Genomic DNA, 13,439 nt, shown 5'->3' with positions numbered 1-13,439 from the left:
TACAAGCAGCTAATGCAGCTCAATAACAAAAAATCAAACAACCCAATCCAAAAATGGGCAGAACACCTAAATAGACATTTCTCCGAAGAAGATAAACAGATTGCCAACTAACACATGAAAGAATGCTCAACATCATTAATCATTAGAGAAATGCAAATCAAAACTACAATGATATGTCAGCTCACACTGGTCAGAATGGCCATCATCAAAAAATCTAGAAACAATAAATGCTGGAGAGGGGGTGGAGAAAAGGGAACACTCTTGCATTGCTGGTGGGAATGTGAATTGGTACAGACACTATGGAGAACAGTATGGATATTCCTTAAAAAACTAAAAATAGAACTACCATATGACCAGAAATCCCACTACTGGGCATATACCCTGAGAAAACCATAATTCAAAAAGAGTCATGTACCAAAATGTTCACTGCAGCTCTATTTACAATAGCTAGGAGATGGAAGCAACCTAAGTGTCCATCATCGGAGGAATGGATAAAGAAGATGTGGCACATATATACAATGGAATATTACTCAGCCATAAAAAGAAATGAAATTGAGTTATTTGTAGTGAGGTGGATGGACCTAGAGTCTGTCATACAGAGTGAAGTAGGTCAGAAAGAGAAAGACAAATACCGTATACTAACACATATATATGGAATCTAAGGAAAAAAAAATGTCATGAAGAACCTATGGGTAAGATGGGAATAAAGACACAGACCTACTAGAGAATGGACTTGATGATATGGGGAGAGGGAAGGGTAAGCTGTGACAAAGTGAGAGAGTGGCATGTACATATATACACTACCAAACATAAAATAGATAGCTAGTGGGAAGCAGCCGCATAGCACAGGGATATCAGCTCAGTGCTTTGTGACCACCTAGAGGGGTGGGATAGGGAGGGTGGGAGGGAGGGAGACGCAAGAGGGAAGAGATATGGGAACATATGTATATGTATAACTGATTCACTTTGTTATAAAGCAGAAACTAACACACCATTGTAAAGCAATTATACTCCAATAAATATGTAAAAAAATAAAATAAAATAAAATAGATAACCAACAAGTACCTACTGTACAGCACAGGGGACTATACTCAATTTCCTGTAATAAACCATAATGGAAAAGAACATGAAAAAGGATATGTGTATATATATATATATATATATATATATAAAACTCACTTTGCTGTACACCTAAAACTACCACAACATTGTAAATCAACTATACTTCAATAAAAATGTTAAAAAAAATTTAAAAATCTACAGTGGATTTGATGTTGATCATGAAGCACATTAACAAGTGTATTCATTCATTCTTTCACACATTCACTTATTTGAGTAGTATTCCATTTATTCATTAAGCATCTATCTATTGAATAGTTATCTATTCATTACACATATTGCTTACTATGTTCCTGGCACATAGACATTGAAGCTCATGTCCTTGTTTTGGGTTAGAAACAACCACCAGCTATTTCTGGCGAACAGGGTCTAAGTATTTTAATTCCTTGTCTGTTAAAAACCATGATCCACATGTTTCTATGGGACTGTGAAAGAGCTATTCCTAACCTGAGGCCAAGTCACTTACATGAACACTGTTCAGAAATTGCCTTGAAAAGAGAAACAAGACTATAAGTCTTAGAAAAAATTCCGTTAAGTACCAAATTTATTCATAAAATACATGGCTATTTGCTGTTGACAAGTTTCCACTGTCATGGGTCTATTGAAGACACTTTGAGGTCATTCCTAGGGAGTGACATAAACATGGGGCCTGAACTGGCATCATCTGGGACTCAGAGCTCTAGGATCTTGGGCCCATGCACACCTATTGCATCACAGTCAAAATTTAAACAAGATTCTCTGGTGATTTGTATACACAGGGAAGTCTGAGAGGTGCTGGATTGGGTGCCCCAGACCCACTTCAGGAAGACCACTTCTAGGTGGATAAGCCCCTTTTTCAGTGGAGGGACCATTCTCAGCAGGGAGGAATTATGGCCGACAACTGCAAAAACAGCATGTTTTTTTTTTTTTTATTTTAAACATGCAAAATACAGTCCATGCATCTGCCATTTTAAAAAGTCTCTCATCCTGTAGCAGATAAAACCAAATATGTTTTGGCTATCAACATTCAAGAAATGTTTCAAAATGCTTTACAGTGTAAAGATAATAAGAAATTTAGCAAAATTTCAACAAACCTGTATAAAAAACAGATACAGACAACATTTTATATCAAGGCGACATGCTGTAATGTAAAGAGTAAGTTATAATTATCTGTGTTTCTTTGTAAAAAGTCTTTAACAATACAAGGGCTTAGCAGATCCAGGCCTCAGGGCTACACATGCAAAAAAAATTGTTAGTTAGTTAAAAATCACCAAAACGTGCTATTTTTAAATGTGTACCTTTGTGTCTTTTTAAGTACAGGATAATAGAAGTATTAAGTATCAGCAGGAATAGTATTCAAGGACTCTGTAAAAGTGTGTAGACTTCATGGAGCCAGTGTCCGGGAAGAGTCATACATTTCTGATGAACATTTTGGCTTAATCCCTTTGCCATTGTAATAGTCCACGACTTGGTTTGGGACTTCAGCCAACACGCTCTTTGCCAGGGCAGCTGGAGATGCCTGCAGGGAAGAAGAAATCACAGTGACTTTGGCGCCTGGCCAAGGAAATCTGACCCAAATCAGCCTAAAAGACTTAAGTCCTGCTCTAAGCAGCTGGTCCCATTCATTCATTCATTCATTCATCATTCATTCTGTACTTGTCAGTGTCTACTCCAAGCAAGAGTTGTCAGATTGTTGGAAAATGAAACTTTAATTTCATAATTACATTTTTTCATGTCTGTTTCAAAATATAAAACTATTCATATCTGAGGATGGGTGAACACTGGATGGCAGAAAGAATTGCCTTGCAGTTTTGTGTCTGATTTACATTCAAATCCATACACCTATTTATGTTCCAGGCACTATGCGAGCGTTTATAGGGTCTATGATTCTTGCCATTAGGAAGTTACAGTCATGTGAGGGGAGCGTGGTGGGGCCGAAATTAACCCTCCTATCAGGCAGAACATGATACATCCCACAGACCAGCAGATCACATCAATGGGAGCTTGTTAGAAATGTAAAATCTTAGACCCATCCCAGAGCTAATGAATCAGAATCTGCATTTTAACTCGATGCCTAGGTGATTCCTGTGCATATTGAAATTTGAGAAGCACTGCTCTAGGGAGTCACAGACACTGTGTGACCAGAGCACAAAAAACTAAGACTAAGGCATCTTGGAGGAAATCACAGCAGGCTTCCAAGAAGAGATGGCATTTACATTGGGTATATTTTGAAACAGGGAGAAGGAAAGGATTGGCATTTGATCATTCTAGGGACTGTGAGTCATCTGATGGGGCTCTAAAGGAAGTGCATGTGTGTGTGTGTGTGTGTGTGTGTGTGTGTGTGTGTGTGTGTGTGTGTGTGTTAGGGATGCAGGATTGGTGGGGCATTCAGTTGGAAAATGAGCTTGTGGCCAGGTGATGGAGAGTCTTGAATACTGTGCTAATTTATGTAGCCTTTCTTATATCAGCATTATGGACTCACTGCAGGCCTTGGGGCAGAGAAAGGTAGAGGTTGATATTCTGCATGGACTCTGGACTCATGCAGAGCTGGGCCTGACCTCTGACCCTGGCACTCACTACTAACTCCCCAGCCACTGGGCAAATAAGATTGCCTGAACCTCATTGTTAGCAATTACTGAAGAGGTTGAAAATTTGAAGCAGAGAGAAATGTTTGAGGTCCCTCTGGAAAAGTCCTGAAGGAAAAGGGGCTGGACTAAATGCCAGATGACCAGGTTTCTAGCTCTTTCCTTCCTCTGTGGCTTGTCACTCAGCCATTCAACTTTGCTAAGCCCCGATATTCTGAGACAAGAAAGGAAAGAACAGGAATTCATTCTATCTCAGAGTTTTTAGGAGGCTCAAAATGTAAGAGACACGTACCTTAAAAACAATCTGAAAACACAGTGAGGAGTGTTTCTAAAGCGACTGCTCACATTTTGAAGGTGCCATAGTATGTTGGACATTGGTATCCATGAATGCTCTTTTATTTTATAAATAACTGCTCAGGGTCATGTGTTAGATCATGGCCCACTTTTACACTGGGGAAGACACAATAGTCATTTCCTCCCTTTTCTCTCTGGTCATTGCTCACACAAAGTTTAGAAAGATAAAGACTTGACTTCCCAGTCTCCCTGGCATCTAGGGATGGCCATGTGATCCAATTTCATTGTTTGAGACCCAAGTGGGAGTTTCCTGGGGGGTGTTTCTTGGAGCTCTTTAACAGACATCACTGGCTCTGTTTCTCTTTCTTCTTCCTTTTTTCCTTGAACTAGAATATGATTCCTAGAGCTATGGCAACCATTTTATCATTGTGAGGGAATAACAAAAAGAATCTCTTAAGTGCTGGTCCTGACACTATTGAATCATTGAAAAAAACTAATGTCAGCAGCCACCAGCCCCTAACATCTAGCTACACGAGAAAAGTATATCTGTACTTATATAATCCAGGGTTTCTCAATTTTGGCACTATTGCAATTTTGATATATTGGATATATTTGATAATTCTTTGTGTGGGGACTGCCCTCTGCATCATAGGATGCTTACTAGCATCCCTGGCCTTTACCCACTGGATGCAAGTAGCCATCAAAAATGTCTCCAGACATTGCCAAATGTCCCCTGGGGAGAAAAATCATCCTTGGTTAAGAACCACTCATGTAATCCACTGTGAGATGGATTTGCTGTTATTTGAAGACAAAAATATTCCTGAACAGTATGTCAAGCAGAACTTGCTCAGATGATAAAAGTATTCTGTAGTTACACTGTCCAATGTGGTAGTCACCAGACACGTGCTGTCACTGAGCCCTTGCAATGTAGTTAGTGTGACTAAAAACTGATTTTTAAATTTAATTTTAATGAATTTAAATGTAAATAACAACATGTGGCTCTTTGCTACTGTGTTGGACGGCACAGTTCCCAATGATACTCCCGCCCTTTGCATATCTGTGCTGGTGGTTCTGGGGAGCAGAGAGGGCCTGGAGGTCCATTAACTTGGGATAAGGCAGAAAAAAATATGAAAGTAGCTGGCAAGAACAGTAATAAAAGTCACATTTATTAATTACCTACAGGCACCAGGCGCTGTGCTGAGCGTTATATAAGCCCCACCTCTAATTTTCCAATGTGTGTGTTATTTGCCCCATTTTACAGATGAAAGTCTGTGACACAGAGAGGTTAAGTAACTTGCCCCAAGCCACACAGCTCAGAGCCTCTGCCCTGTCCGAAGCTCTGAGTTACCATGCAGAGCAGAAAAAGAGAGGCGATTCATGGGTTCCTGGCTATATGAAATGATATCAGTGCCTCACCTTGAGTTTTATTTATGGTTTATTGAATTCAGGATAGATTAGTTTGGATAATGAAATGGTTCTCAGAATCTAATTTGAAATTCAGGAAGCTAAGGCGGGTGCTAAACTCCTGGTACTCTGCTCTAGTGGACCACAGGGAGCTGGGAGCCTGGAGCAGCGGGGCAGTGAGTACGCCCCCTTCCTCGCCCTGATCAGGCACTTCCTTGTTGCGGGTGCCCCTCACCTCCCTGCCCACTCCACAAGGTCTGTCCTCCTTATGTCCCAGCTCCAGCCGCTTCTCTGAAGTTTTGTAGCCACAGGGTGGCCCACCTCAATCGCCCACAGATCGCTTGGTGTGAGTTTTCTGTGGATACCTGTGTCCCAACCGGGCAGTTCTCCAGTAAATTCCTGGAGGCTGGGCCCCATGGTTCCTCCTCTCACTGTGGTGCCAGTGCTAGCACACAGCAGGCACTCTGCGGGTGTGTGAAGGAGAGCAGGGGCGGGGTGGAGGCTGCAACAGTGCATGGCCCCGTGGCGTGTGTGTGTGTGTGTGTGTGTGTGTGTGTGTGTGTGTGTGTGTGTGTGTGTGTCTGTAGGGGGCGGGAGAGGGTGGTTTGGAGAAGCTCTTGGAGCCCTCTTCACTCAGGCAACGCTGTGGGTGGTGGTCAGTCCTGTGGTACTTCTTTCAAGCTGACAAGACGGGGTGGGACATCACAGTCCGGAAGAACACCCTCCCCCAATCTTGGGCACCATGTGAGCAAGTGGTTTCAATGATGAACACAACTGTGGGTGATTCAGCTCCAGCACACCCCAACTTGAAGAGGATGCCCCACCTTGCTGTCCTGTGCAGACAACTTGGGGGCTTGGAAACCTCCCCTTGGGTAAGTTGAAGATGGGCTACGGTAGCAGAGTTGCCCTCTGTGAGTCACCCAGGCTCACTGCCCACACACTTGTGGGAGCTTTCACTGGGGCATGGAACAAAAGAACACAGGGGGCTGTCTGTGACACAGTGGGGGAGGCTCTGCAGGGCTCTTCAGGGCCACGGCCATCCCAGAGGGAAACTGTATGAATCAGAAAAGTTTTTTTTTTTTAAACCCTGTGGGTCATGAACCAGTTTTGATTCTGCCTTAGCAAACTTATTTCAGCATTTTTCCCTATTGACCACAAACAACTGTTTAATATCATCCTTTAAACTAACTTTATTATCTTGCTGTTTCCCTCATTAATGAATTGAATAAATCTTTGATGCTGCTTACTGTACATTTATACAGGATTTAAGTTTCTATCATTTTGAAAATATACTTTGCCAAGGCAAACACAGACCTCTGCCAGGGCACATGGCTTGACAAGGAGAACCAAGGCTGAATTTCAGCTCTTTGCTACTTCAGCCAGGCAACCTTGAGCAGGGAACAACCTGCCCAACTGTACATGGCAGTCCTGGGTACACTGGAGACCCTAAATTCTGTGGATGAGGCCGAGCTCCAATGAAATGTTGGCCACATAGTTAGCATGACTGACTCAGGTTATACTTCTTTCTCCAGCAAGCCAAGCTCTACATGTCCTGGGTGGGAATCGGCCTGGCCCAGGCAGGGACAGCTGGCATTGCTTCACTACGAACACTGGTGGAAAAATGGGGGGGGGGGCTTCTGCTCTCCCAGGGGAAGCCCCTGAGATATACGTACGTGTTTGAAGTTCCTGAAGGGCACGAACTGGACGATGTCGCGAAGGACGGGCTCTCCCTTAGGCGACCTCAGAATCCCGTCGTCACCGTCCAGCATCTGCATGTCACTGAAGTCTGCGTTGCCCACTCCCACGATGATGACCGACATGGGGAGGTGGGAGGCATGGACGATGGCCTCCCTCGTGTCGGCCATGTCTGTGATGACCCCGTCGGTCAGGATCAGCAGGATGAAGTATTGCTGCCATCGGTGGGACACCAGGAGACGATGGGGATGGAGAGGTGGGAGAGACAAGGACAAAGCCAGTTACACACTCCGGCGGCTCCGGTGCATACTGACCACAGCAAATGACAACTGACTTTTCCTGAGTGCCCGTGTTGACAACCCTAAACACTGAAGACTTAGGATGAATGGAGCTTAAAGGCAGGCACAGTAATTGCAGGTTAATTCTAATAATCACCTTAGTGATGGTTACAAAGCACAGGGTGTAGACAGAGCAGCAGAAGAGTCAGGGGAGCTGGCTTCAAAGCCTCTTGCTCTGAGATGCTGGGAATTTTCCCTTAACTCCTCTGGGTCTCAGCCTCTTCATCTCTCAAATGAGGGGTGGGGCTAGATCATTCATACGGTCCTCTTCAGCTTGGAGATTTGCAAGAGTCTAAAGCCGAGCTGCCTAATATTTACAATAGCCACCAGCTCCATGTAACTATGGTGCCCTTGAAATGTGGTGAAAGCAATGGAGAAACAGAAATTTTCATTTTATTTCATTTGAATGAATTTAAATTTAACTTTAAAAAGTGGATACCCGATTGAGTTATTGGAAATCTTTTAAGTACGTTTGTAACAACTATAAATAAGTGAATCCACTTTCTCAATTATCAACTTATAAAATCTATATAAGGATCAAGTATTTTCCATGGTAATTTAGCATCCAAACTGAGATGACGTGAGTATAAAATACACACTGGATTTTGAAGACTTAGTACAAAAAAAAAAGAATGTATAATATTTTATTAATAATTTTTATATGGAATACCTCTTAAGATGATAATGTTTTAGTTATACTGGGTTAAATAAAATATATTATTAAAATTAATTTCCCTGCTTCTATTCACTTTTTAAAATGTGGCTACTGGAGAATTTAAAATCTCTGCATGCCTCTCACTGTATTTCTAGTGGATGGCGCTGTGCTAAAGCCCTGCTAGAAAAGGCAAGGGTCACAGTCTCTCCCTCTGAAGGCTGTGGGCCCTGGGCTAATGAGTGGCCTGCAGGTGGCTGCCCTTCTCCAAGGATGTGGGCAGAAGACTCTTCCTGCTCTAAGTCCTGGTTGGACAGGATGGTGGGTGACTCATCTGAGATGGAGATTGGAGAGAAGGCTCCATGCTCATCAGCACAGGAAGGGCTTGGGAAGGGTTACGGGGTCTGGAGAGGGAAGGCCCAGTGGAGGACATCACTGTCCTTAGTCGTTAGAGGCATCATGACAGCCTCTCAGGTGAGAGGGGAGGGAAGGAGGTCACTGAGATGCTGCTCATGCCAAACCCAAAAGAATTTCTAATGTAATCTTTGCAATATGTTCTACATCTACAGGGAATAAATGTGGGATGATGAAACCATTCCAAGTTGTCACATTTCAAAGGTGAAAGGCTAGTAGAATAATCACATGTTGAAAACATCTGTTTTTGAGATTCACACTTAGAAAGCTGCATATAGGCTGGCAGTGCTAAAGAGTTCCCATTTTTCTCTGTGAGTCTGAAAAAAATGTTTTTAAACAAAACAACTCAGTCAAAAATGCAATTAGAGAGAAGAGAAATTCACACTATGATGAAGACAGTCACATGTCCTGAATGCTTTCCATACAGTTTAATACAAAGACTAATTCTGGGGCTTCCCTGGTGGTGCAGTGGTTAAGAATTTGCCTGCCATTGCAGGGGACATAGATTCGAGCCCTGGCCTGGGAAGATCCCACATGCTGCAGAGCAACTAAGCCCGTGCACCACAACTACTGAGCCTGAGCTCTAGAGCCTGCAAGCCACAACTACTGAGCCCACATGCCACAACTATTGAAGCCTAGAGCCTGTGCTCTGCAACGAGAAGCCACGACAATGAGAAGCCTGAGCACCTCAACGAAGAGTAGCCCCCGCTCACCGCAACTAGAGAAAGCCCGTGCACAGCAATGAAGACCCAATGCAGACAAAAACAAACAAACAAACAAATATATATATATATATATATATATATATGACTAATTCTGTTCCATGTCCACTAACTACCCACCCCTAGTTCTAGTTGATCAATTTTCAAATTCATTCGAATTGTCAATTTTCATCCATACCTATGCTTTTTAAGTCTTATACATTCACAGAGACGGTGGCCTGGGAATTTGGAGGAAGGTTTCAGTAGGGTGAAGTGATTGAGAAGCTAGGGAGTTGCAAGGAGAAGGCACAGAAGGAGGCAGCTTGGTGGCCTGGGGCTGGAGGGAAGCAGTGTAGGAAACCAGAAATGACTCTTCCCAGGGTGTGCCTTAGAGGCCATGGCAGGTGCCACACCTGGATGGAGACTCATCCTGATTCCTGATCAGGTGGGCTCGTGAGTGAATCACACTTCTGTGCCCTCATTGTCCACTCCCCACCCTCCCCTAACTCCTGTCTGATTCGACCTTCATGGTCCAGGGCACGGATCTCCCCTACCTGCCCCCTATAATACCCACAGGAGCAAACAACCTGACAGTCACACGACCACATCAAGAAAGTTTAGAGTTGTTGTGGTCTAGAGCGGACGTTGGTAAAATATTTTCTGTAAAGGGGCTATAATACATACTTTAGGCTCTGTGGGCCATAATGATGTCTGTGGCAATGACATAACTCTGCCTGTTAGAATGAAAACAGCCATAGACAGTGCTTAATAGGAATGTTCATGGCTGTGTTCCGTTAAAACTTTACTGATGGACACAAGTTTGAATGTCATATAACTTTTGTGTGCCATGAAATATTATTCTCCTTTTGATTTTTTTCAACCATTTAAAAATGTAAAAGCCATTCTTACCTAGCAAGCCACTGAAAAACAGGTTGCAGAATGTGGCTGGCTTTTCATGTAGAGCAGGGGTTCTTAACCTAGACTTGCGGACTGTTGAGTTGAAAGAATTCAGGCAGTCTGTGCAGCTGGGGTAAATTAAAGTTTTATTTTCACTAACCTCTAACTAAAACTTATCATTTTTTTCAATTCTAAATATAATTAACAAATAAAATTAGTTTTAACTGTACTTGTGACTGAGTCACTAATAGAAATCACAGAATACGTTCCTGTTATCTTACAGTGTTTGCAAATATCTCAACGTGTCATTTACATTCAACACTACTTAGAAATTACAGAATTATTAGGCCAGCCACAAATTCTCATAATTTAATTTTATTACTATATTTATAATTCTTCTATGTAACATTTAAAGATACTTTGCTAACTGCATTTCAATATAATTGGTTTATTTTATAACATATGTTTTATTTTGTGCATTTAAAGGCCCTTCTGAGGAGGGGTCCATGGGTTCACCAGCTGCTAATGGTGTCCATGGAACAAAAATGGTTAAGAAGCTCTGGTCTGAAGAGACTGTCAAGATTCTAGAACCTGATCCTTCCAGGTTTAATCTAGCTAAAGGTAATAGGCTGCAGACTGTTGGATCAAAACCCTGATGGAAATTTCCAATAAAGGTCGCAGTAACATTTGCTTCCAAAGTCAGGCTAGGAAAGTGCTCATGGGTGAAATATTATAGTCTTTGAATGTACTTGAGGTCCTGCTTACATAAGGAGAGGACATTTTTTTCTTTCTAGAAGAGTTCCACAAAACTGAGGAGAAAATCCTATAGCCACAGACTTCCTGGCACCACTTGCCTACAAGGTTCAAGGTTAGGACCCTTAGCAATCAGTGATAACAAGGGGCCCTAGACCACACACTGTTCAAAAGATAATGGAAACCTCTGGGGGAAAGCATCAGTGTTCCTGGCCTATAGGAGTGAGTTATTTGGGGAGATATGGATTAGACGCTTCCAGTACTGTTTCCTGACCTGTCCTTTCAGAGCAGACACATCTGTCCCTGGAGGAGTGAGTAATAGCCAAAACCTCATGCTGGTTTGTATTAGTCCAGAACTCAGACCTATGTCAGATTCTCTTTACTCCTGTGAGTCCTGGTACCCCAGGGAGGCTGAGATGGTTCAAACTGGGTTCCGGGGAGCCCTAGGGATGCCTTGGATGCTCTTGGGGATAAAGGGAGTCAAGGAGAATAGACAAGTTTGGACCCCATCCTTCAGCCCATATTTAGAAAAAATAGTCTGTTTTCTTAAAATCTATTTTATGTGTTTGGTTTCTGAGCAAGGTATTATTTGAAGTATTTGAATTTGAAGTCTTGGTGATTAAAAAAAAGGTTAAAAATAAAATTAAATACTGATCCTGTCCAACCTTATGCCTAAATCTTGCATCTGAGAGGATTCTGATTTGCTTCAAGGCCTCTGTGGGTTTGGCAAGATGGAGATGCTATTGACTTTGACAAACATGGTCTTCACAGGGGTGTTGGGGAGCAAAGTTTGGGTGGTACAGGTGGAAGGGTCAATGGGAGGAGAGATGGAGGCAGTGAATATGGGCAGTTCTTTCAATGAATTTTGCTGTAAAAGAGAGTAAAATGAGGGACAGTACCTAAAGGGTAAAGTGTTGAGAGAGTGTTTTGAACCTAAACAAGAGATATTGTAACATGCTTTATTTGCTAATAGGAATGAGTCTTCAGTAGAAAGGGAAAAATAGGTGATGAGGTGAGAAAGGGAATATAAGTATGAAGTCAGTGTCCCTAATAGTTGGGAGGTGTGTGCTGCAGTGCACAGAGCAGAGGTCGCCATGAGACGGGAGTGTGGTCCAGCCCATCCTAACACAAGAGAAGCTGAGAACACAGGCACAGGTCAGATGAGCTCACACAAGAAGGTAAGGGAGCAGCATATCATATTCTTCATGAAAATTCAGTGTCTTGGAACCCAGGATAAAATCACAGAGAAAATTTCAGACATTAGCAATATTCTGTTAAATCTGAGAAAATGCCATACAGCTAAAAAAGGACATAGGACATAATGACGGTATTGAAAAATGATGCATAGAAAAGCTATTACAGCAATATATTTAAGTCTAATATATTAGGGGAAAAAAACAAACTCTATTTGGCCTTGTAACCTTGGTTTGCATTTTTCTTAAGAAAACCACTAATAGGACCTGAAATAAACCTTCACTGTGATGTTGTGTGTTACTTCACTTGACTACCAGGCGGAAGAATAACCCATTGTTTTACTTCACTTCCATCTGTAGTCTGGGTACACTGGAAAGCAAGCTTAGTTTTGGACAGTTTTTTTCCTTCCTAGGAACTGAAGGTGAGTATGAGTTTTATGAGGATGACCTACACTCCAGTGAATATAGTGGCTTTCCCTGTTGAAGGCCTTCTGTGTTCAGGTAACATTGCAGACATTTGAGTTATGTCATCTCTAAGCCTCATGTTAATCCAGCAGAGATAGGCATGATTATCCCTATTTTTCAGGTGAGGAGACTGAGGACAGGGGGAAGGTTAAGTCACTTCTTCAAACTCACACAGGTAGAAATGCAAATTTATTGTCAGATTGGGATGGGTGCTATGGCCAGTATCCAGGTGAGGATGGGTAAATGCCCATTAGCAGGTAGACCACCTCTCTCCTTACCGATGCCTCCTTAGTGTTGGTCTCCTCTGATGCTGACTTGGCGACCTTCTGGATGATGGGAGCGATGTTGGTGGGGCCATAGAGCTGGAGTTTGGGAAGGCAGCTCTGGTAGGCTTCCACAACTCCTTGAATCCCTGAGGTGGAATTGGCAAAGATCAATAGCTAAATAGTCCCCCTAAATATATTTATAATCAAACACACACACACACACACACACACACACACACACACACACACACACACACACAAATGAAGCATTAACTTCCCCCAAATAGTCCTTATCAATAGCACATCTATGTTCTTAAGATAAAAAAGAAAATACCACATCTGGGCTGGTATCTCTGCCTCCACTCCCACTAAAATAATTTTCTTTATTCATTTTACTTATTTTTTTTTGAAATTGACTTGGGAAGAATTTATTAATGAATGATTGTGTTTGCTACAGAATACAAACAAGCTTTTTATGACAAAGAGAATATTCTAGACCCATTAAAAAAATGTCAGTTACAAACTTATGTATTCCCAAATCTTTTTCTACACTTTCAAAAATAAGGGATTCATATTGGGAATATTTTGCAACCCTACAACTTAAAATTCAGAGAGAAATCATTTTGGTCTGAAATCATTCTCTTTAAAGGTTCAAGTCAAAAGCAATCATTTCCACCAATGTCT

General features: G+C 42.1%; 1 protein-coding gene across 1 annotated transcript in view; it reads right to left on the bottom strand.

The window, feature by feature from the left end:
- Positions 1-2,482: 2,482 nt before the first annotated feature.
- CPNE4 (copine 4) overlaps positions 2,483-13,439 on the bottom strand; it is a gene marked incomplete at its 3' end in the record, with an annotated part of 591,787 nt that continues 580,830 nt past the window's right edge. The window contains exons 14-16 of the mRNA XM_082839801.1: positions 12,768-12,901; positions 7,055-7,291; positions 2,483-2,617 (exon numbers count right to left, since the gene is read on the bottom strand). Coding sequence (XP_082695927.1) covers positions 2,483-2,617; positions 7,055-7,291; positions 12,768-12,901 — 506 coding nt within the window. The remainder of the gene's footprint in view (positions 2,618-7,054; positions 7,292-12,767; positions 12,902-13,439) is intronic.

Source organism: Leucopleurus acutus (genome assembly GCF_964270905.1).
Source record: "Leucopleurus acutus genome assembly, chromosome: 5".
In the NCBI taxonomy this organism is placed as follows: domain Eukaryota; kingdom Metazoa; phylum Chordata; class Mammalia; order Artiodactyla; family Delphinidae; genus Leucopleurus; species Leucopleurus acutus.
This window is presented reverse-complemented; position numbering and strand designations above follow the sequence as displayed.